At 41.8% G+C, this 22,452-nt stretch overlaps 1 protein-coding gene across 2 annotated transcripts in view; it reads right to left on the minus strand.

Annotated features, from left to right (window-relative positions):
* Positions 1–3,011: 3,011 nt before the first annotated feature.
* Positions 3,012–22,452, minus strand: part of MFSD6 (major facilitator superfamily domain containing 6) — a 54,653-nt gene continuing 35,212 nt past the window's right edge. For both annotated transcript variants that reach the window (XM_061608206.1, XM_061608207.1), the window contains 4 exons: positions 18,433–18,594; positions 16,382–16,480; positions 8,354–8,634; positions 3,012–3,467 (listed from right to left, as the gene is read on the minus strand). In XM_061608206.1, coding sequence (XP_061464190.1) covers positions 3,285–3,467; positions 8,354–8,634; positions 16,382–16,480; positions 18,433–18,594 — 725 coding nt within the window. In that variant the 3' untranslated portion in view covers positions 3,012–3,284. The remainder of the gene's footprint in view (positions 3,468–8,353; positions 8,635–16,381; positions 16,481–18,432; positions 18,595–22,452) is intronic.

Raw genomic sequence — 22,452 nt, forward strand, 5'->3', positions numbered from 1 at the left:
GAGCTGCAGTCAGTAAGGTGGTCTTGCAAAAGAGCAGCTGTAGCTGATGACTGCTGAGAATGAAGAGCAGAATGGTTTGGATAGGGAAGTAAGTGAAGGCCACTCCCACTGATACATCACCCAGTGCCTTAAGGGGCTAGAGCTGGGATAGGCAAATGGTGGGCTGACGTTTGGAGAACAGACCAGGGTGGGTATTAAAATTATGTACTATTCAATATCAGGGATGTCTTAATTGGCCTTAATGTGCCCCGTTAAATCAGTAAAATGGTCTGTTACAGAAAAGTAGGTCTGAGTGATTTTTAGCAGTGAAACATTCTGCTTAATGCTGGGTAATAAGTATGCAAAAAAAGAGCAGTCTATCCCCTTTCCCATGGTTTTCCAGTTGTTTTAAAAGCATGCAATCCCAGTCTCTCAAAAACTAAAGCTAAATTGTACTGTCTTGTAGCAGTTGCAAAACCTGAACATAATATTAAGCAGTGCCAGGCATTGTTACATGTACAGTGAGATTTTATTTCTCTTGCTATGTTTTAACAATTTTCACAAATATTAAAACCCATGTAGAATCTCATCACCCTCATGTAATGAAGGAACAGGTTCAACAGATAATTCAAACATGTAAACGAAACGTGTAAGCTCCATGCCTCACAACGCAGGTGCTACTGTCAGCTCTACAAGTTAGCTAAAGAGAGGGTTTCATTTATTTTTCCTTTAAATAACTCTTTTCAGTTTGTCATCTGCTCAATTGTTTCCTCCCTTCCCTCTCAGATATAATATAATAAATACATTTCCGATTCTTTTTTTAAAAAGGACACTTAGACAAGTCTTGAAAAGTTTTACAGTACAGTACATTTAAGTTGAAGTGCAAAAAAAAAACACCCCTCTCCCAATAACACTAGTGACTACTCCCTTTTGTTTGGTCCTAGGTATCCAATGTCTAGATTTTGTTATAGTTCTTTAAGGCTTACACAATGAGAACACCCTCCGTACTCTTATGTGGCACGGTGAGAGACAAGAACCAGCACTTTCCCCCTTCTTCCCTTGCAGCCTACCTTGGGGGTATCCTGTTACATGGTCCACATACAGACCAAGTTTGACCACATGCAGCTTTTGCCAAGAACAGATTTGTAAATCTGACATCTTTCCTTATGACAGCCTTTTCCAACCTGGTACCCTCAGACCTTTTGGACTACAACTACCATCAGCCCCAGTGCTGGCTGGGGCTGATGGGATTTGTAGTCCAAGGCATCTGGAGGGTACCAGTTTGGTGAAGGCTGCCCTATGAAGTGCAGTTAAAGCGTTTTTGCTGGTCTTTCCAAAGGACCAATCACCTGCGGCTGCCACTTGCCTTGTCTACATGGAATGACAGTAGGTTACCTTTTCCCCAACAACCAGTTCAGGCAATGGTGGAAATTAATCCCCCAGTACACACACTGGCCTACCTTGGGGTGGAAGTGCTGGAGACGAACACAGCCATTTGCCACCTGTCTTGGCTGCCTGAAGACAACAGTGGTTTGATTCCATACCATCTTTCAGTAAGAGGGCAATGTGCAAATCTGCCCCTTAAGTGAGCTTTTAGCCACTCTCAGGACATCAGCCTTGAATCTAACATTTTTTCTCTCAGCTATAACTAGCAGGTGCATAAGAGAGCTGGGTTCAACTAACATGTGGAAAATGTGAAAAGACAAAAACCTGAATCTGCCAGTGGTCTGACAAGTAACACAAGTGTAAAATGACAGCTCAAAGGACTGTCAATTTTCTATTTACACAGGATGGCTCTTTCTCACTCCATCTGCTTTTATGCTAGCAAGATTACCCTCTCCTAACCGAGAGTCATCAGGATTTTGTACCCCTCCCCCTTCTGCAACCCACAGGCACTTTAAATGCGCTCCACACATCAAGTTAGGGGAACCAGCAGACCTTCAGATATTGCTAGACTCTAGCTTCCATCAACAATGGTCAGGGATGATCACAGTTGCAGTCCTAACAACATCTGGACAACCATAGGCTCATCACCCTGCTATAAATATTTTAAAGCCCCTTCCCAAATAAAATAATCTTACACAATTGTGAAACAAAAGGATCAAGAGGATCTAGACACACAGCTGGTCTGTGCACTGGCCACTGAACACAAGGATCCTCTCTTTCCCACAAAAGAGAAAGTGATGCCAGCATAGACCACATGCATCCTGCTATGGGTATCCCCCAGTCCAAAAAAGTAAAAGCTTACTGTGCTGACTTCCTGTTTGATGGTATATGAGCTGGAATAGGAGCCCCAGCTTCCAGATGGGTGTCGTGGGGCTCTTCCCCTACTGCGCAAACACACCATAGCTGTCTGCACAGGGGAAAAGGTTAGATCCACTTCCACAGATGGTTTGTGTGTGCAAATCCCCCTCATTGGATCACACCAGTTATATCCCATAGAAAACCATAAGTACTCACAAACTGAACAATCACATTCAAGGTCTTTAAGCACAACACCAAACTTCCACATACACCCTAACCCACAGCCTCAAATGAAGGCTGCTGAAAGTTGCAATTAATTCTAAATGCCCTTATCTATGCTCTGTGACCTGATCACACAAGAGCCGATAGCAACCTGGCTGGTTCAAAATATTCTAACAGGTAGTTTAACTTAGAACTCAACCAGCCAAAAGCTATTCAAAAGTTTCTGAAAAGTCTTTACAAAAGACAGAATTCTAAGCTGCTCCTTCGTTTAGGTATTTCATGAGTGTATACTCTCCAAAGTTTCAGTAGTTTTTGCAACTTTTCTTGGGAAACCAATATGCTTCCCAATAAATTAAAGTAGTTGGGTGGGGAATAGCTATGAGTTCTTCTCTTTTCCCCTTCCCTCAAGAATTAATTAAAAATATGTCAAGCAAGAGGAAACTAAAGCAGACTTTTCCTTCTCGTGAGAAGAAAAATTCAAATGGATCTAGATCACCACCAAGTGAGATTTTGTTTGTTTTGTTTACGTACAAATGGACCCCAAACCTCCTTTCCATACAGGTTGGAAAAAAGGGGGGGTTGTGTGGAATATTGAACTCCTTTGCAAGTTATTTTGAACCCAGCCTCTTCTGGCCTACCCTTTCTAGGCTTTAGTCCTTACTGCAATAGGCCCATTGGGTTTTGACACAGAAAAGGCCTTGAATATTTGAAAAGTGTGTGCTGCATCAGGTTACCATCACCAAGATGAAAGGAGCTGCAGTTTCAAGCTCTTGTTTCAGCCTCTCTCTCACTCCCCAAAGAGCAGGATCCAATGCAGCAAGATGAAATACAGCGAAGTCTTATTCGCGCCCTGCCTCAGGAGGCTGAGCACTGCTAATTGAAAGATCTGGGTCTGGCATAGGGCAGCCTGGGCTGGGATGGGCTTCAGGAGCTGCTGTAGGTACTGAAGGCTCCACAGATTCATCACTGTTCCTTTGATTCAGGGGGCTGCCTGGTGCAGAGTCATGACTATTGCTGGCATTCTAGGAAAAAGAAAGTATTATATATCAAAATGTACTGCCCAGGAAACACATGCATTCTGTCATTCTAAGTAAGCCAGGCAGCTTCCTCATAACAGTAACAAAGACAACAAAAACCATACACAGCACAGTGCGCAAGCATAAAAAGCAATTAAGGGAAGCCATCATATCCAGGTAACAAGTCAGACAATAAGATGTCAAAAACTTACCTTCCTTATCTTTTCCTAACTGCTCTTCCCCAAGAAGCATGCAGGAAAAAAGCTTATTGTATTTTAAGACCATTTTTTCTTGAAATTTTATACATGCAAACCCCAAAATATTCCTATGGCTTGTTAACACATTGCATGCTCCTTGTTATGTAGCTGCACTTATTTTGCTTGACATATTTTCTACGGAATACTTTGCAATAGCGCCATCGTGTTTGCTATTTCTGAAGCTGGCTATGATTATTTCAGCAGACTGGCTGAGCAGGCCTTTCTCTCCTAATAAAAATGGGTGTTTTTTTTAAAAAAAAAACCGGAACAGCCAAGTGAGTATTTTTAACAAGCTCATCTCTAGAATATGCAAATATAAATCTAAAGATCAAGGTTAACTTCATTTCCTAAAGTCCAAACAGTACACAAATCCCACAGACCATTATAGCCCAATTTGAACATTCACTGTGCTTAAGGCAGCCTGCATGTGGAAACAAGCTTGTGAGTTCAGATCTCCCTGTTAGATTGGGCCTCATGACTGTAAAAGGGCCATATTCTTTCCTGACTTTAATAGGAGTGATGTCTGTCAATCAAAGGCAAAGCACTGGATGAGATGGTTATTCTTGGAGAATTTAGATAGTCGCAGATTGGTTCCTTGTGCAAAACCTTCAATACACTGTAATTAATACCAACCTTTGAAGGGTCACATTTAATCTATTTTTAAGACAATTGCTCAGTGTTGGCTTTGTTTTTCATGAGGCACTAACACCAAGTGATACGCACTGATGAAACTAAACAACAGCATCAACAGAACAAAATTAATGATTTTGTTACTGGCTGATTAAGTTGGTTGTGAAGATCTTAGTAGAAGCAAATGTTGTTTAATGGTAGTATCACATTAAAAACTTATCACAGTAGAGAACTACAGTTAGCAGAACAAATACTTTTAGACATATGCAAACCAGTTTTTCAAAACCTTGATCAAACATTTCCAAGCAGCACCAGTGTTAAAAGGCTCCCACTGCCTTACCAAAATATGAATCTTGCTTCTTTTTTTATTAAAGGCATACCTACAAATTAGTGGTGCAGTTAGGTTATTTTAGACTCTGGATTTAATGATCCAACCCCTGGGGAGGGGCTCTTTAGATGCAATGTGTATTATCTCACTTATTTCAAAATGCAGCAAGCCAGCCCTGCTGTATTTGCATACCCTTGTGCTGAGTGGGGCCCCGGACTACTTCTGCCCCAATGTTGATTTACCAGTGCTGTAAATCACACAGGAGTCTGGCTACATATCGGTTCAAAGTAGGGTTACAACACTGTCAACAATTCATTATATTAATTAAAAAAATGTACCTGATTAGTCAGGAGATTTTTTTTACAAGAAAAATTGTAACTTTTTTAAAAAAAATAAGCAAGCATAGGCACAATTGTTGGACCACCAGGACTCACTGCTTCTGTGCTGGCCACTGGCCCCTTAGGTAGGCTACAATCTGTACCAGCAGGCAACACCCAAGCAATGACTCCTCATTTGGACACTGTCTGGAGACTCCACCTGTGGGCAAAGAAGGGTGGAGCACTCTCCCTCAGCTGCCTGATGGTGGAGAAAGGGCCCAGCTGTGAAAGGAGACAGGGAAGATGTAAACGGCCTCAGAGAGAGGGAAGAGGAGGGAAACCTGTGGAGACACAAGGAAGAGGCTAGGCAAGCAGACCTCTGCTGAGGGGAGGGAAAGGTGGTCTTTTCTTCCCCGGTGGGGGCCCTCATTGGGCTAACCCCTGAACCAGCCTTTCCCAACTAGTGGGCCACCAGATGTTGTTGGACCACAATTCCCATCTTTCCTGACCATTGGCAGTGCTGGCTGAGGCTCATGGGAGTTGTGGTCCAACAACATCTGGTGGCCCACTAGTTGGGAAAAGCTGCCCTAAACCTATTGGATGTAGCCAAAGCAGGTTTACCAGTAGCCCAGGCTTATTTAACCCTTCCCCCTGGGGAGGCATAGGGGCAAAGGAGAGGTCTGCTAAAGGATGTGAGGCTGGGAAGAAGTGAGGCCTTCACCAGATAATGTGAAGTAACGTTTCTGCAATAAAGCTGCATCTACAACTAAACAGATGTGAGTTGGCACCTTTACTTTTCACCTCCTTGCTGGGTGGGCCCTAATAGAAAGGCATAGAGCAGGGCCCCCATGATGTGCCCCTTCCACAGGGGTATGGGACAGCAATCTTGGAAGAAGCATCCTCTCCTAGATGAGAAGGGATGCCTCTTCTAAGATTGTGACTGTTATGACACATGTATATTGCTTAAAAATAAATGCTATTTTTTCATATATTTTTCTTCCACACATTTATGCAATTTAATGTCAATTAAACCTCATATGATTAACCAACTAATATATCTTCATCAATGGAAGTCCTTAAAAAAAACTCAGGATTTTAGACGTGATATAATTTTCTCTCAAAAGCAGGTACTTGCATGCCAAAAGCCAAGAATATATATACCGATCACTATGCTCTACAGGCGAGAGCCTCCTGCAGATCCCATCTTATTAGGGGGTCCATTCTGCACAATACAGGAAGAAGACATTTAGAGTAGTGGCACCTACCTTTTGGAATTCCTTCCCCTTAAACATCAGACAGGTGCCATCTCTATTATCTTTTTGATGCCTACTGAAGACCTTCCTTTCAACAAACCTTTTAAGTACAGACTTTATCCCAGTCTGTGTTGGAATTGCTTTTTAAGATGTTCTTAAAGCTTTTTTTAAAAAAAGACATTTTTAAATATTTTGTTGTAATATATGTTGAAGTCTGTTTTTATGATGTTTTACAGTGTTTTTAGTACTTTTGTTTGCTGCCCTGGGCTCCTACTGGGAGGAAGGGTGGGATATAAATCACATAAATAAATTAAAATAAATAAAGAATATGTAGGCTGCATATAAATATCATGGCTAGTTTCCACCAATAGATCATTTGACCTCTGTAAAAATGCACCCAACCCTTTCAAAAAACCTCGTAAGATAAACACTGCCTCCTCTTGTGGTAATGCATTCAACAGATTAAGTATGTGGTTGAATGAAGCCGAACTCTCTCTGATCAGTGCTCAACCAGCTGCCAATATGTTTCATCAAATGATCACAATCAGAAAAGCTTCCAGATTGCATATAGAGATACCTATGAAGTTTGTGGGCTCAAAGACGCAACCACTACAAACCCCCAAATTATTTTCCAGCTCAGATGAAAATCAAAGTTGCAGAAAAATTCCCAATTTACACCACTCCCAGTCAGACCTAACCCCCTTGCCAAGTGGCAGATTTGTATGGCCAGGTATAGTCATGTCAAGAATGCCTGGTTTGAAAGGTTAAAAACTAAAATGGTTCTGGGGCAACGAATTGTGGGGGGAAACATTTTGCCTGAAATGAGGCCTCTGAGAGGCCATGAGACTGCAGTTCTCACAGCTGAAGCTAGTTAATCAAGCTACAAGCAAGAACACCTGCTTATCAGTTGAGACTGGTACTTCAAGGTCAATCAGCCTAGGAAGGTTGGTAAGTGCATGACAGGCAAGAAAGCTCCCAAAGGTTTGATCATCAGAAAGCCCCGATTGGCTAATTAATTCCTGGCTGTTGCTGGGCATTTTCCCATAAGAATAGGATTCAGACCTTAGCCTTTGTTTCCCAGTGTTCCTTATGGTTCTCCAGTGGTTTCTGGTGCTACCTGGTTGGGATTCCATACTCCATCGGCTACCCAAGCTTTGCATCTCTGGGGAGATGTGGAACCATGAGGTGGCTTGCTGTTTACCTCTGCTGTAAGTATAGACTAGGCTAGACAGTGGTTATTTTTGTTTGTGACTGTAACTTTCTCTGTATTTTACCTGGCCCTCAGCGGTGTGGGTTTTAAGGAATCATTATACTGCTGTATCTTTGTGCACTTATATTTTTATTCTAATAAAGCTACTTCTTATTTACCAGTGTATGTTCATTGCAGAGGAGATTTGGCTCTGAGTCCAGCACCTTGGCCATTTAGCCACAGACTACCAGATATTTGGGTATTTTGCCTAAAGGCTTCAGGACTTTTGGTTCTTGTCTTTGGAATCCTTGGCAAGTCTTTTTTCTGGCACTTTGGGTTTCCCCTTGGCCCAGAGTGGGTGACCAGGATTAAGGGGTGGTGAAAGTCTACCTACCTTGCAGGGTTGTTGTTGGTTTACTCAGCCCTGGTAAGGGAGACAAAGGTTGTACCTAGCCAGGATCTATTTCCCTGGATTTGGGAACTGAGTGCTGGGACTGAACTGGGACGGTTCATGATAAGTCCTACCAGGATTTCTCCTGGAATGCTAAGCTGTCATTTCACAGACACAGATTGGAGAGGCTTGCAATAGATACCTGACTGTCAGATGAGTATCTCCGTCTGTCAAAACTGGAGAATATGCTAGGAAATGAGTTGACCCATTCCCACTTTTTGGAGAAGTGGCTTGCAAGCCACAGATTGGTTGCCCATCTCTAACTACATCATATAGTCAAAAACTTTTTTGCTACCTGTTTCTCTGCTATTGGTTTGACAGCACTAATGTTTAGACAGAAAAAAGATGCCAAGTACTAATAATCACATGGGACCAAAGTTCATTTTTTAGAACCCTAGAACCTTCAGTCATAGGTTACGTTCACTCCCCTCTTAGAAATACCTTTTATGCACTAAAGTTTGGGTTACCTGCAAAGGCTGGTTCTCAAGCGCCTGATTGCTTTTGGAGAGCTGAACCATCTCCTTTATCTGGTAGAGAGCATAGGCTAGAGTAACCCATGGAGAAGAACTGATTCCCCAGGCAGGTTTGTTCACATCTTCCTGTTCTTCTTGGTGCTTTGTTTTCTTGGGAGGAAGCCTGGGCTCAGGTCGGGGCATGATATCTTCAGTCTGTTGCTGTACAAGATCAATGGTGGCTATGGGCACAGGACTGGAAGGCACTGGGATCCTTTCTGCCAGCATTGTTTTTTCTGAAGGTTTAAGCAATAGTTGAAGGTCAGTGTTTGTTTCAACAACATTTACTTATGGGCAATTAAGTGCAGGCATTTTTCAGAACCCAACAGCTTGATCCTATGCTCTGTTGAACAGTGGTAGCAGAGCATCACTGGACCCAAGAAGCCAAGGAGTCCCTTCCACCTCTTGGGCCATGGAGTCAGCACTTAATTGCTGCTGTGCAAGTACTAAAGAGAAGCCCCTGTGCTTTTCCTGGATGGAAGGATGCAGATGTGCCAGTAGCGCTTCACACCCGAATCTAAAAAAACAGTATTAACAGGACAGCTTCATCTCATCGCTGCAGTTCCGACAGCAAGTTATAACAAGGAGTAGTTTCAGGGAGAGACATTTTCTTCAGGTGTCCTGTTAGCATGTCCAGTAAACATGGGGTGGGGGGTACATGTACAGGCACAAGCACACTAGCTCCACTCCCTGTCACCAATTTGGTTGTCTTTCAACCTTTGGAGGGTGATCTTGTGAAGTAGGGAGCCTCCCGTACTTGTGGAGATTCCCCATAAATGTTAGAAGTCTGATTTTCCAGGGGTCTAAAATGTACAGGGAGCCTCCCCACTTCAGACTGACGACTTCCACAAATTGGAAAGCAATGCCCTGTCCCCAATGTGTTTTCTGCACACACTAACAGAATGCCTGAAAAGGATTGAGAGAGAGAGCACTATTTCAGCAGCAGTGGAGGCTGGTGTCCATTGGGACTGGTAGGGTAAAAGGCAGGGAGACTAAGGAGGAGGAATCTGCTTTCAGTGCCACCCCCTGGACTGCCCATAAGAAGGCATGCTGGTGGGGGCAGGCTGATGGCACACTGAGGTTGGTGGGGCAGTGCCCCATTTGCCATAATCTTTAGCAGTCTTCCATCAATCCCCTTCATTTACATGTCTGTACTCTGCTTTTTCTTCCAAAAGGAAGTTCAAAGTGTCTAACAATACACAAAACAAATACCATATCAAAACCATTGGCCTTGCTGGCTGGGGTGGACTAGAGTTGAAGTTCAAAACATTTGGTGGGCAGCACACTAGCAACCTTTGCTGTCCAGAAGATCTCATTAAATAGAGAGCTCTTTTCTTTCTGCAGCTCAGCTTGTCAAGAATCTACTTGTGCTTTAAAATGTCCTTGAATTATACATAAGGAAACAAGACAAATTCATTTATGGGACAACACTTATTTTTAGCAAGCTTGTTGATTCCTAATGCCCCATTCCCAGACACATAAAAAAATGCTGAGAGTCCAAGTAGTCATGTCCTTGTCTTTGGATGAGTTGTCTGTGCTGTTAAGAATATCCTATTTTGAAAAAGCTGAAGAACTCTCCCCTATGCCAAGCATGCAAAGTTCTGCTTTAAGCAAAATAAGATTATACAGCCACGAGAGTGGCTGTATACTATAGTCATAGTCAGCATGGATTTTTAGCATTCTGCAGTGTTAAATTGAAAATACCCCCCATTTCATTCTGATGCTTCATTAAGCTCATTTCAAAACAAAACCTTACAAAACTTATATTCTTGAACTCAAACGCTTGCTTAACAACCCTGTAAATTTTCATGGCGATACACAAAACAGCCACAGAGAATCGAGAGTTCAAAGTCTAAAAAGAGAAGAAAAAACCCAGACCCTTTTAGACTTTTCTCTCTCCAAGTTCTCATAATCTGTTGAAATTCATTAAAAATCAGCCATATTCACCGAGTACCTGTATTCCTATTATTGACCTTGCCCCATCCTCTGACCTTCATCTTCTGCAGTTTAAAAGTTAAACAATTGCCTGGCTGATTTTTAATTAATTTAAGACATTTTGGCTTGAACTCAATGATAATGTTGGGCATGCTCAGTAAGAACCAACTGTTAGTGTTCTAAAAGCCAGACTCACAGCTGCCTGGCTTGCCTAATCAGGGGGCCACACCCACACCAGACTTTGATTTCATGTGAGACATTCATGGCTTCCCTCAGAGAATCCTGGGAAGTGTAGTTTGTGAAGGATGCTGAGAGGAGACTCCTTTTCCCCTGACAGAACTCCAGTGGCCAGAATGGTTTAAGGGTCAGCCGCTCTGATTGAAGCTCTGTGAGGGGAACAGGGCATCTCCTAGCAACTCTCAGCACCCTTCACTAGCTGCACTTCCTGGGATTCTTTGGGAGAAGTCATGACTGCCTAAAGTGAAGTAAAGTTCTGGTGTGGATGTGGCCAGGGACAGCTTTGGTTTAAATTTGGGTGGGAGGCTGCATGTGCCTGCTGTAGAATAAAAAGGTGGGGGAAACCCTGAAAAAGAATACTGTTCACAATGTTTTCCTTTTGGAAAGAGGCTTCCCCTCTGCTCAGTGCCCGCCCACCCAATCTCCTCCCCTCCCTGCCCTCATCCTCCCCGCGCCCCTCCCCCAGGTCAGTTTCACCTATCCTAAGCATGATTGCACAGGAGTAAATCCCACTGAACTCAAAAAGCATGTAAATGATCAAACCTGCCCTCCCCTCCACCTCCCTTTGCCTATCCCCTCCCTCTTCCTTCCTTCACCCTTCCCTTCCCCTCCCGATTCCCTTCCAATCCCCTCCTTCTCCCTCCTCCTCCTTCCCCTCCTCTCCCCCCTCCCCCATGGTCAGTTTTACCTATCCTAAGACTGCAACCTGGGAGACCAGGGTTCAAATCCCCACACAGCCATGAAGCTCACTGCCATCTCGGGCCAGTCACTGCCTATCAGCCTCAGAGGAAGGCAATGGTAAACCATCTCTGAATACCACTTACCATGAAAACCCTATTCATAGGGTCGCTCTAAGTTGGAATCATGACTGCATGGGAGTAAATCCTACTGAACTCAATAAGCATGCAAATGATCCATCTATTCTCAGCAGACTTGCACAGGATCCAATTTCTTGCCTCCCGGACTAAAAAGCAGGGAAATTCACTAATGGGCAAAAAACCTTGCGATTTAAGAATGTACCTATAGCCAACAGATATTCCTATCGAATGTTAAAAAGCAGGGAGATTGGGCAGCTATAGTGAATGCACCAGGGGAGCAGGAGACCTGACCTCGTCTCTATTGTACTGCCCTACAAAGTTGTCAAAATGCAAACACAATTTGGGTTGGTCTTTCACAGTCCAATCCACTTCCTGTGTAGCTTTAAAGAATTTGGTAACATGTGCCTCTGAGCATATGGTGAGTGGTGGCAACACCTGTAATCAGCCCAAATAACAGAAACAAAACATGTGCTGTGCTTATCTTGTTTTAGCAGGAAGGAAGCAACTATATTAAAACAGTTGATATTGTTGAGATAGTCACTTTAAATATGTTTGATTTACTTTGCAATTTAAGTGGTTTCCTATAGTAAATCATTCTCTTTTGCTTCTGTTTCTGTGAATATGTGAACTACAGCAACACTGCAACACTGGGGGAAAAAAAGGTCCAAAAACAATTGTGGAATAATGGCACTGACTATTCTGCCGTACCATTTAATATTAGCAAGTCTCTCCGCCTGACCAGTTGGGCCAGACAGAACCCTGCATAGTTAGATTTATGTTCTTTGGAAAGTCGAGAGCTACCACAATCAGGAAAGGCATCTGGTTCCAATATCTGATTAAAATGAGTATATAAATTTAAGTCATTAGCTCCCATTCGTGCGTTAAAGTCTCCTGCAATGATGAACACTGCAGTAGGATATAGGGATTCCAGAAAATCTATATAGTTATCTAATTTTATGTGGATTTTTTTTTTAGCAGGAAGGTATATAAACATTAACCAGTATGAGACAGATTTCAGAAAATGGCAGAAACAAAAGGGAACAAGCACCATACTGAAGACAGGAAGGAGAGACAGGCTCCGGTGCTGTGTAAAATTTATTGTAAGCTTGACGCGTTTCGGAAATTATCCTTCTTCAGGAACTAAAAACATTAAAACAAACTTAAATCAATGTCGTGGAGACAACACCATGGTCTTAAACGTTGACGGAATATTTTTAAAGACCACACTCCATATAACTCACTTTACACACATTTTAAAATGTTGTCATTATGTTGTATCTCTAAACATTGACATTGAACTGACATATTATGAAACTATACTGTGTGGCTCAAATAAGACAGAATCTTGTGCTAGCCATGACAAAACAACTTCAACATGAAACTCTCTCACCCTTCCCAGAAAAACACGAAGACATAACCCTGTACTGACCTGTGGAGATCTGTTTCCTTTACTTTGTCCAGGCAATGCACATTCTTTGTCCAGCCCCACACTAAACACAAACCAGACTCAAATGCTGCTGATATTCATGGTGAGTATATAAATCAGCTCAGCTGCAAAAACACAGCACTTGCAGATTTCACTGATCCAGATGGTACTTACAGTGACTAACTAACATATACAGTAGTTACAGAAAGTAAGCCAAGTTTCATTTAGAACCCTTGTTTTTGATTTTATTTAAACTCGGAAAAATCCAAATCCTCATTTAACCCTAGAGGTCCCAGACTTTTTAAAGAGATAATCCAGAATAACTCTCTCCTGCTGAGTAGTCTGTCATTACCCACAACTTTCAATGGCCCAAAATGTTATATCATTTGCCTTGTGTTGTTTCTCAACAAAATGTCTCACCAACGGAGCGCCCATTCTTTGATGTCTTAAATTGCAAAGATGTCCCCCAATTCTAAGTTTTAATGGTCTCAATGTCTTCCCAACATTAATCCGATTGCAGGGACAGGAAATGAGGTAAATGACTCCTGCAGAATTACAGGTAAAAAAATCTTGGATTTGAATGTGCTTTCCAGTGTTGGGACTGACAAAAAAAATTTCTTTTGAGTAAATTTGCAGTATGAACAATGGCCACATGGATAGTGTCCTGTTGGATTAGATGTGTGAAAGATTGTTGATTGACACTTGTTATCACCGCTCCTTGCATACTCTGTATGGATCAACCAGTCCTTGAGATTTCTTGTTCTTTTAAATGCTACCATGGGCCGTGTTGTCAGGCCTGGCAGATCCTGGACCAAATGCCAATTGGAGCGAATGTTTGTTTGAAGTCTCTTAGTGATCGGATTGAACAGAAGGATGCATGCTGTGCGGTTCTGCACTGTTCTTTTTTGAGGACATAACAAAATGTCACACTTACAGGCATTAGCTCTGTTCATAGCTGTTTTCACCACCTTTACAGGATATCCTCTATCATAAAAACGTTGTGCTAAAGACTGGGATTCCTGGAGGTAATCTACGTTTATTCTAATCTACGCTTTATTCTTAGGAATTGGCTGTATGGTAGATTATTTTTAAGGTGAGCAGGATGATAACTATCATACTTAAGAAAAGTGTTTCTATCAGTAGGTTTGTGGTAAATGGTGGTAATTAGTCTCCTTATGGATTTTTTGACTGTAATGTCCAAAAAATTGACCTGTTCATTGCTGCAAGTTGTCTCAAAACTGAGATTGGGATCTTGAACATCAATCCATTGAAAAAAATCCCTCAACTCATCGTTTGTGCCTCGCCAAATCATGAATATATCATTTATGTTTTTTATGTGATTTTATTGTATTTTACTTACTGTTGTGCACCGCCCAGAGAGCCTTCTGGCTGTGGGCGGTATAAAAATTGAATAAAATAAATAAATAAAATAAATAAATCTATATATTGTAGCCATGAGATTATATTTCTACTATGCGGGTAGTTGGCAAAAATGAATTATTATTCAAAATGTTGCATATATAGATTGGCAACCTCTGGAGTCATGGGGCATCCCAAGGCCACCCCTTGGTCTGCCAAAAGAACTTTTTGTTGAATGAGAAATAATTTTTCCGTAAAGCTATGTCGGCCAAGGAGGTCAAAAAATGAGTTGGTGGATTCCATACTTCACGTTTCTGTAAAACATCAAAAATTATATCCAGTGCCTGATCTTGCTGAATACTTGTATATAAAGATTTGACATCCATGGTGAACAGGATGTCTTCTGGCTGGATCTTAATTGGGCCTACTTTTTGTAGAAAATGTGTGGAATCCCGCACATATGATCTCATGGAAGGAATGAAAGGTTTTAAAAAATAATCAAAGAACTGAGACAATGGTTCCAGTATAGAATCATTGCCTGAAACAATGGGACGACGAGGGGGAGGACTGATGCCCTTATGGATCTTTGGCAGCACATAAAATAGGGGACCCTTGGATTTTTCTTGGCCAAAAATTCAAACTCAGAAGTGCTGATCCACCCCATGATACGGCCCTCCTCCAGAATATCTTTAATGTGTGCACTTATTTCTTTAGTAGGGTCAAATCAAATTGGCACATACAAGATCTGGTCTTGTAGTTGACGAAGGACCTCAGCCTCATAGTCCTTACAGTTTTGGATTACAATTGCACCCCCTTGTCTGCTTCCTTGATGACTATATCAGCGTTCTTTGACAGTTTTTGCAACGCATCCATTTCTATGTTCAGTTGCTTCCAGGGTCTCAAGTTGTTGCAGAATTCGTTGTTCATATATCTAGATGGCTGGATCTGTTGGTCCAGGTGGCATGAATGTGGAGGGAGTTCTAAAATTCGATTGTGCATCCTGGCATGCAGTACCTTGTTTTTGAAAATAATATTTCAATTTCATGTTTTGAAAAAATCGGAATAGATCAAAGTGTGTCTGGAGAAGGAAACCATAGTTGTCAATTTATCGGACAAAGAATTATCAGAAACAGAAATGAGAGTTCTGGAAAAAGGTTTGTCATTTGTTCCCACGCCAAAACACAATTTAGTACAGACATGCTTTGATCTATTCTGATTTTTTCAAAACATGAAATTGAAATATTATTTTCAAAAACAAGGTACTGCATGCCAGGATGCACAATCGAATTTTAGAACTCCCTCCACATTCATGCCACCTGGACCAACAGATCCAGCCATCCAGATATATGAATGACGAATTCTGCAACAACTTGAGACCCTGGAAGCAACTGAATATACACCATGGTATAACATGCAGGCTGAAAACATGCAGACCAAGTTTGTTTGTTGGGCAGGCCAAGTTTGTTTTTTCCAACAGCTACAGTCATTGCTTAAGTAGCAACATATTGTAATCCGTCTGATTTTACATCAAACTGCAGTTTCAGATTCAACTGTTAATGCGCCCAAAACAGATATAGAACGTAACCTCCAGTTTGAAACACAAAAGGCTGTCTTCCCCATCATATGACACTGACCAATAAAAAGGCTTTGAAATTAATAAAAATTTGATACAGATTTCTAAGATGAATAATGAGAGAAATAAAGTTTTCTAGGTTAGAAACAGTAGTCACACAGAAAAGAAGCAAAGTAAGAACACCAATAAACATACAAAAATGTAATGCTCTGTCTTTCGAGATGGCAGGTGTTGCCATCACTCACCATATGCTCAGAGGCACGTTACCACATTCTTCCAAGCTACACAGGAAGTGGATTGGACTGTGAAAAACCAACCCAATTTGTGTTTGCATTTTGACAAATTTGTAGGGCAGTACAATATTTGAGAGGAGGTTAGGTCTCCTGCTCCCCTGGTGCATTCACTAGAGCTGCCCAATTTCTCTGCTTTTTAAAGTTGGATAGAAATATCTGTTGGCTATAGGTAGCTTTTTTTCCCTATTAGTGAATACACACACAATTAAGTCCAGCCATAAAGCACTTGAACCAAATGATCAATTAAACCAAATGGTATGAGAGAACAAGAGAGGCCTTCAAAGCAAGGAAAAGACCACCCAAAAGGGGTGCTGTTGGATGAGTCTGTTTCCATGTATTTACCTTCTTTTTCATCAGGAACTGCCACCCACTGGAGCAAAGCAAAAAGCAAGAGGATCACAAGACAGGCCATTCCTATCCCTCTGAATGTTGAAGCAGCCCCTGTAAAGAAAAGTGGAACAAGTAAAACCAGTTCAGTCACACAAAGAGCAATTCAGTGTCTGCATGAGGAATGGAAACAGCTCAACAGGGTGAGTGTATATGTGAAATGTCTCTTCCTCACACAGTGCTATGTCAGCTAGTCAGGAATGGGTGGTGTTCTAAAAAGCATAGAAAACTGTCATTTTAACAAATCTGGTCTTTTTTTAGAATGTTTCCAAATATAATTGTGATGTAGCTGTGCCCTACCAATTGTTATATCTTGATTACTGCCCAGTGTAGAATATTATGTTTAGGACTTATCTTGTAATTGGGTAAATACCAGAGTGGCTTCTTAATTTTTTACTTGTTACATCCTTAAGGACCGCTGGAATGTAATTTGCACACAGTGCCAATTCTTGTTAATAACTGGAATTATGATGAAAAGTGTAAGATGGAGAGAAATGTTCCCACTAGAACACTGTCCATATACATGAATTACTTTAATACTAGATGTATAGTATTCCTTAGTGTTATTGTTAGAATAGCTTTCCCCTTTGCTTCTAACACTTAAAACTACATTATCTCATGTAGATTCAGAAGGAAAAGGATTATAATTTAGTTTCATGATATCTGAATCTGCAGAAGATCCATGACATCCTCGTTATATACAATAATCTACCATCTCACAAATGATTCATACAGACACAGAAATACACCATGATTTACACCTGGGTTTAATTTTATTTTTTTAATAACCCTCAGTAAAACATATTGACTTCGGCTGCATCCAATAGATATCTACTCAGAAGTAAGCTCCTTTGGGTTCAATGAGATTTACTCCCAGGCAGCCTTAGTCAGATTATTCCCCCCCCTTTATTTATTATAGCTTTTGCAAGGAACATTAAAAAACCTTACAATGAATACAGAAATTGTGTAAGTCTCATTGTATGGAGTTACAAGAATCTCGGACAGCAGAAGTGGGAATGACCTCTGCCTCAGACTTTGCAGAGCCATTTCTAGCCAGACTCAATAGTAATGAGTTGGATGGACCAAAGGCCTGACTCAAAATAAGGCAGATTCCTATCTTCATAGGTTTAGTTTTCTGATACATTTCTCTTTTGAGGGACCTGCTTCTGAATTGACACACAAAGAAAGGATTGCACTGTTAATGCATTCTAAGCCAGCGCAAGAGCCTTTGGGCTACCCAATAGGTTAGCAGGTACAGAAGTAAAGTATTTAAGACACAATGTCTTGAATCTAGAATGGGACTAAAGTGTGTCTACCTTCCGCTTAAAGTGAATAAAAGATGTTCATATTGCTCAAAGCACAGAACTGATGCTAACAACTGTGGGGCAGTCTTCCGGGCAGTCTTGCTTCTCTCTGTCCAAGCAGCCACAACTGAAGTCTCTAAATGACTGCATGAAACCAAGAGAACTCTCAGCAAGGAGTGTCCAATACAAGTAAGGTGGGGTCAGGTGGCTGATGGTGACAGCCTTTGATGTGCGTGTGCATGCCCACATGGGTATAACAGGACTTGCAAATATATATATATATTTAAAAAATCATGGTTTCTCCTGTTCTGGTGCTGAAACAGTTGCTTTTCTATTAACTGTTCTGCATTTAACTACAACTGTAAGGTATTTTGAAGATATTATTTATTTATTTTATTAGATTTATATACCGCCCAACTAGCATTAGCTCTCTGGGCGGTGAACAACAGAATATAAAAATACAAAACATCTCAGATCTCATAATAAATACAGTATAAACATATATGGGTAAAGTTTTGAAGATACTGTACAATTTCTTCTAATCTGGTGTGTCAAGTACTGACACAAGTGTATGCATACCCCCTGAAAAAAAATTGCAAGATAGTAACATACGGCTAACTCATGTGGTGAAGGAGTACACCATTCAAAGTGCATGAAAGGAGTGTAAACTGGTAATCTAACTATTTATCTCATTTCCCTTACCAAAATAGTTGACCAGCACTCCTCCAATCATTGCTCCACATCCTCTGCCCAAGCCAAGATGAAGACCTTGCAGGATACCCTGAGCTGAAGTTCTTAATTCTGGAGGCACAGCAGCACTTAGATAGGAAATGCAAGCCGCCCAGATGGCTGCATGAGTCACACCTGCAGAGAAGAAACACATGAGGAGATCCAGCGCCCTTTGCTCCTTAAAGATAATTGTTCTTCTTTAGCCAGATTCAGGTTATCTTGGATGAAACTGATTTTCTAGATCTATCTCAACTGGGCTTTAGGCCCGGCCTCAGGACAGGAAGCTGTCTCGGCTGTCCTGTGGGATGATCTCTGTGCGCTCTCTCTCTCTTTTTTGTGTGTGTGTGTGGTGTGTGTGTGTGTGAGTGTGTGTGAGAGAGAGAGAGAGAAAGAGAGAGAGAGAGAGGCATGTGACCTCATTGATTCTCCTTCTGATACTATCAACCATGATATTAGTTTGGATAGGCTGTCTGGATTGTTGGTGGTGTGTAGGAGGCAATGCTTTGCAATCGTTCTATTGCTGCCTGGATGGTCGATTCCATAGGGTGGTGCTGGGGGAATACTGCTCTGCCCTATGGCCGTTATGCTAGAGGTTTCCACAGAGCTCTATTTTATCTATATGAAATGGCTGTGAATCTGAGAGTGTGAGCTGACGTGTCATCAACATGCAGATGACACCCAGCTCTTTATTTCCTTTTCATCAAATCCAGGAGAGGCAGCGGATGTTCTGAACCAGTGCTTGGGACTTGGGTACATAAACAGTTTGGATGAGGGCCAATAAACCGAGACTCAAATCAGGCAAAACAGAGGTACAGTTAGTGAGAGGTGCATCAGTCAGATGATCTTGAAAATGTTATGAATGGGGTTGCACTCCCTCTAAAGCAGGGCTGGTTAATCTTTTTTTAGACTGAAGGCCGCACTGACCCATGGTCAACCTTCCTGGGGCCACATGGCCAAGTGGGAGTGGCTAAAGTATAAAAACTGCCATGGATGAACTGCAGTTCTCAAGGCTGTCATCCAAAAAGCTGTCTCACTAGCTAATGTATTTTAAATCATTTTTATTGTCATTAAATTCAGTTAAAATGTAAAACTTTTTTTAAAAAGCACAAACTTTTGGGAGGGCCTATTGCTCCTTGTTATAAGGAAAAGCCATCTTTAATAATTTTTTTCTTTGTAAAATCAATTTTGGGAAATGTAATATTCCCTAGTTTAGAAACAGGCACAAAAATTAGGAACTTCGTATTCCATTAGTATTGTAGTAGATCCACACTTAATAGTTGTGTAAACACTAATTACAAGTGAGCACTGTCAGCTTCAGTTGACTGTGATTCCTATTGCTAGAAGGAAACACATAGCGAGTACATCCAAAAATGCAAAATACCTGTTAGCATTAGATACAAACTAGAGCTATCCAGGCTTCTAATTCATCAGCTCTGCATCAGGGCAAAGGGAGCCTATGTATCTGTGCCACTGCCTGCAAAGTGACCTTCCCTTCAACCTCAACTGCTGCAGTTAAAATGACATACATACACTGCACAAATCCACAGTTAAAAGTTCTTCCAGTAAAGTTTACTGCCCTAACTTGCATCACATGTGCACTTAAGCTTTTTCCATCAGGCTTAATAATTGTGCTTTATTTGGTATAGACCGCTAATAAACAACTTATTTTAGCTAGAGCGCACGAACATGTGTCTATAATTTCTCTTCTGCATTCTCACCTTCATTAACAAAATGCGCAAACAAGGCACCGAGGTGCTTTGTCGCTGCTGCTTTGGGTCAGATACAGGAGGACCATTATTTATTAGGTGAAACCTGTTCTGACTAATCGTGTTTTTACAAGCTGTTTTTATTTAACTGTCAGGTGGCACCAGCTTCTCCACCCTTGGTGCTGGCAAAGGTCCCAGGTAAATATCTACAATGTCTCACAGATGACCCTGACTAATCTGGCTATGCTGGGGTTTCTATTGTGATTTCTAATACAGAATCAGATCGGAAACATCTTCAAGCAATTTTTCTCAAGGTGCATGACAAGGATCAGATTTTGTGAGCTGAGATAAGGGAAGCAGATGTGGATAGTAGCTATGTGATTCTGGTGAGCCCACGTGATCTTGATCATATAAACCAGGGATGGGAAATTAGTGGTCCTTCAGATGTTGTTGGACTCCAGCTCCCACTAGCTCCAGCCAGTATGACCAGTAGTCAAGGAAGATAGGAGCTGTAGTCAGACAACATCCAGTGTAAACACTACTGGTGTGGCTCAAGAGAAAGAGACTAGCTACAGCTAATGGATTTGGCTAAAGTTGGACTCTGTGGCTGTGCTCAGGTGCCGCTGCTTAGTACACACTGGTAACTGAAGGAGCTAGAAGCCCCACCTGCTGCTCTGTTGCAAGGAACTGAGGCAATTGCATCCTTTCACAGATTTCAATTTGGTGAACATGGGGCAAGAGAGATGTGAACAGAAAGCCCAAGATTTATGACTAGTGCTGTTTTTTATATAAAGAAAACGAGGTGCTGGTATTCATATCTTGGTAGAAGTGCCATGGGTGCCAGCAAAGACGACTTGACACGGGCAGCAAAAAAAAAGAGGTGACAGTACTCAGTACCGGTGAGTACTGTCTCTCACACACGAAAGTCCTGCTTATGCCGATTACTGGCCTCAAAGGGCCCCACAAACCTGGCCAGGAACACAGGCATCCCAAATACACTCTGCAAACAGGCCCTTTAGGACAGAGCTCACCTGATCTATACCCCTCAAAGTTTTCAACGCAAATAGGAGGGAAATGTTTCCCAAACACAGAATGGGATAGCCCACAGATGTCTTTATGGAAAAAGCAGGAGGGAGGATGGGTTGGTAATCAAATTGTGCAAGAAGGACTATGCAGACAATAAAGAATGGCAACTAGGCAGGATCAGATGTTGATAAATATATCAACTAATTTGCAGAGGCACAGGAAGGAAAGTAACAGCTGGAGCACAGGGATAGGCTGCCAAAAGCTGGAAGGCAGAGGCACGCTTTGAATCTGGTAAGAGAGAAAGCTGCCTCATACCAGTTCAAGCTATTTGTCAGCTTAGCCTAGCATAGTCTGCTTTGACTGGCAGCATCTCTCCAGGGTCTCAGAGGTCTTCTCCATTATACGGTACCTGTTCCTTGAAAAGTGGCAATGGCAGGGGCTGAACCTGGGACCTTCTGCACGCAAAGAATGCACTCTACCATTGAGAAATTACTCCCTTCCCCCTTCCATCATTCAACAAGGGCCTAAGCGAAGTGCTCCTAATGGCTCCTTCTCAAGGACATCTGCAAATCATATAGATAGCATCATCTGGATCTTGTGTGTATTAAATTACATTTCATTATCTGATCGCTTCTGCCTGAACAGAATGCACCTAGAAATAAAGGGAGGAAGCGATGCAAGGAAATGGCTGCCTCTTAGACAGTAAATGAGCTCGTGCTACAGACGCAAGCGAGGAAAACCACCCACTGGTTTTACAACAAGCTACGTTGCATGCTATGCGGACATAAGTGACAACAGCTCAAACCAATACTGTTTTGGAGTTGTAAAACGAGTTTGGAACCACACACATCTTCTGGATACTTTTTCAGCTTCCACTTAAAAAAAAAAGTCCAAAACCTAGGGATATGTTTATATTAAATTCAGGAGGTAATTGTTCCTACTACCAGACTAATATTCCTAACTGAAAGTTCTCAGTGCTATGTCATTGGATGCTTAGTGCTAGCCATGACTATGCTCTGCTTCCATAGTCAGAGGTGGTATGCTTCCAAATAACAGTTCCTGGAAATCGGGGGGGGGGGAATAAGAGTGCTCTTGTGCTCATATCCTGCTTGTGGGCTTCCCCTGGGCATCTGGTTGGCCACTGTAAGAACAAAATGCTGGACAAGATGGGCCACTGGCCTGATCCAGCAGGCTCCTCTTATGTTCTTAAATTGCATGTGCAAGACAAAGGCAGTCTCTGCCACAGGGAATTTAAGGAGGA

The sequence above is a fragment of the Rhineura floridana genome, chromosome 2 (genome assembly GCF_030035675.1).
Source record: "Rhineura floridana isolate rRhiFlo1 chromosome 2, rRhiFlo1.hap2, whole genome shotgun sequence".
NCBI lineage: Eukaryota > Metazoa > Chordata > Lepidosauria > Squamata > Rhineuridae > Rhineura > Rhineura floridana.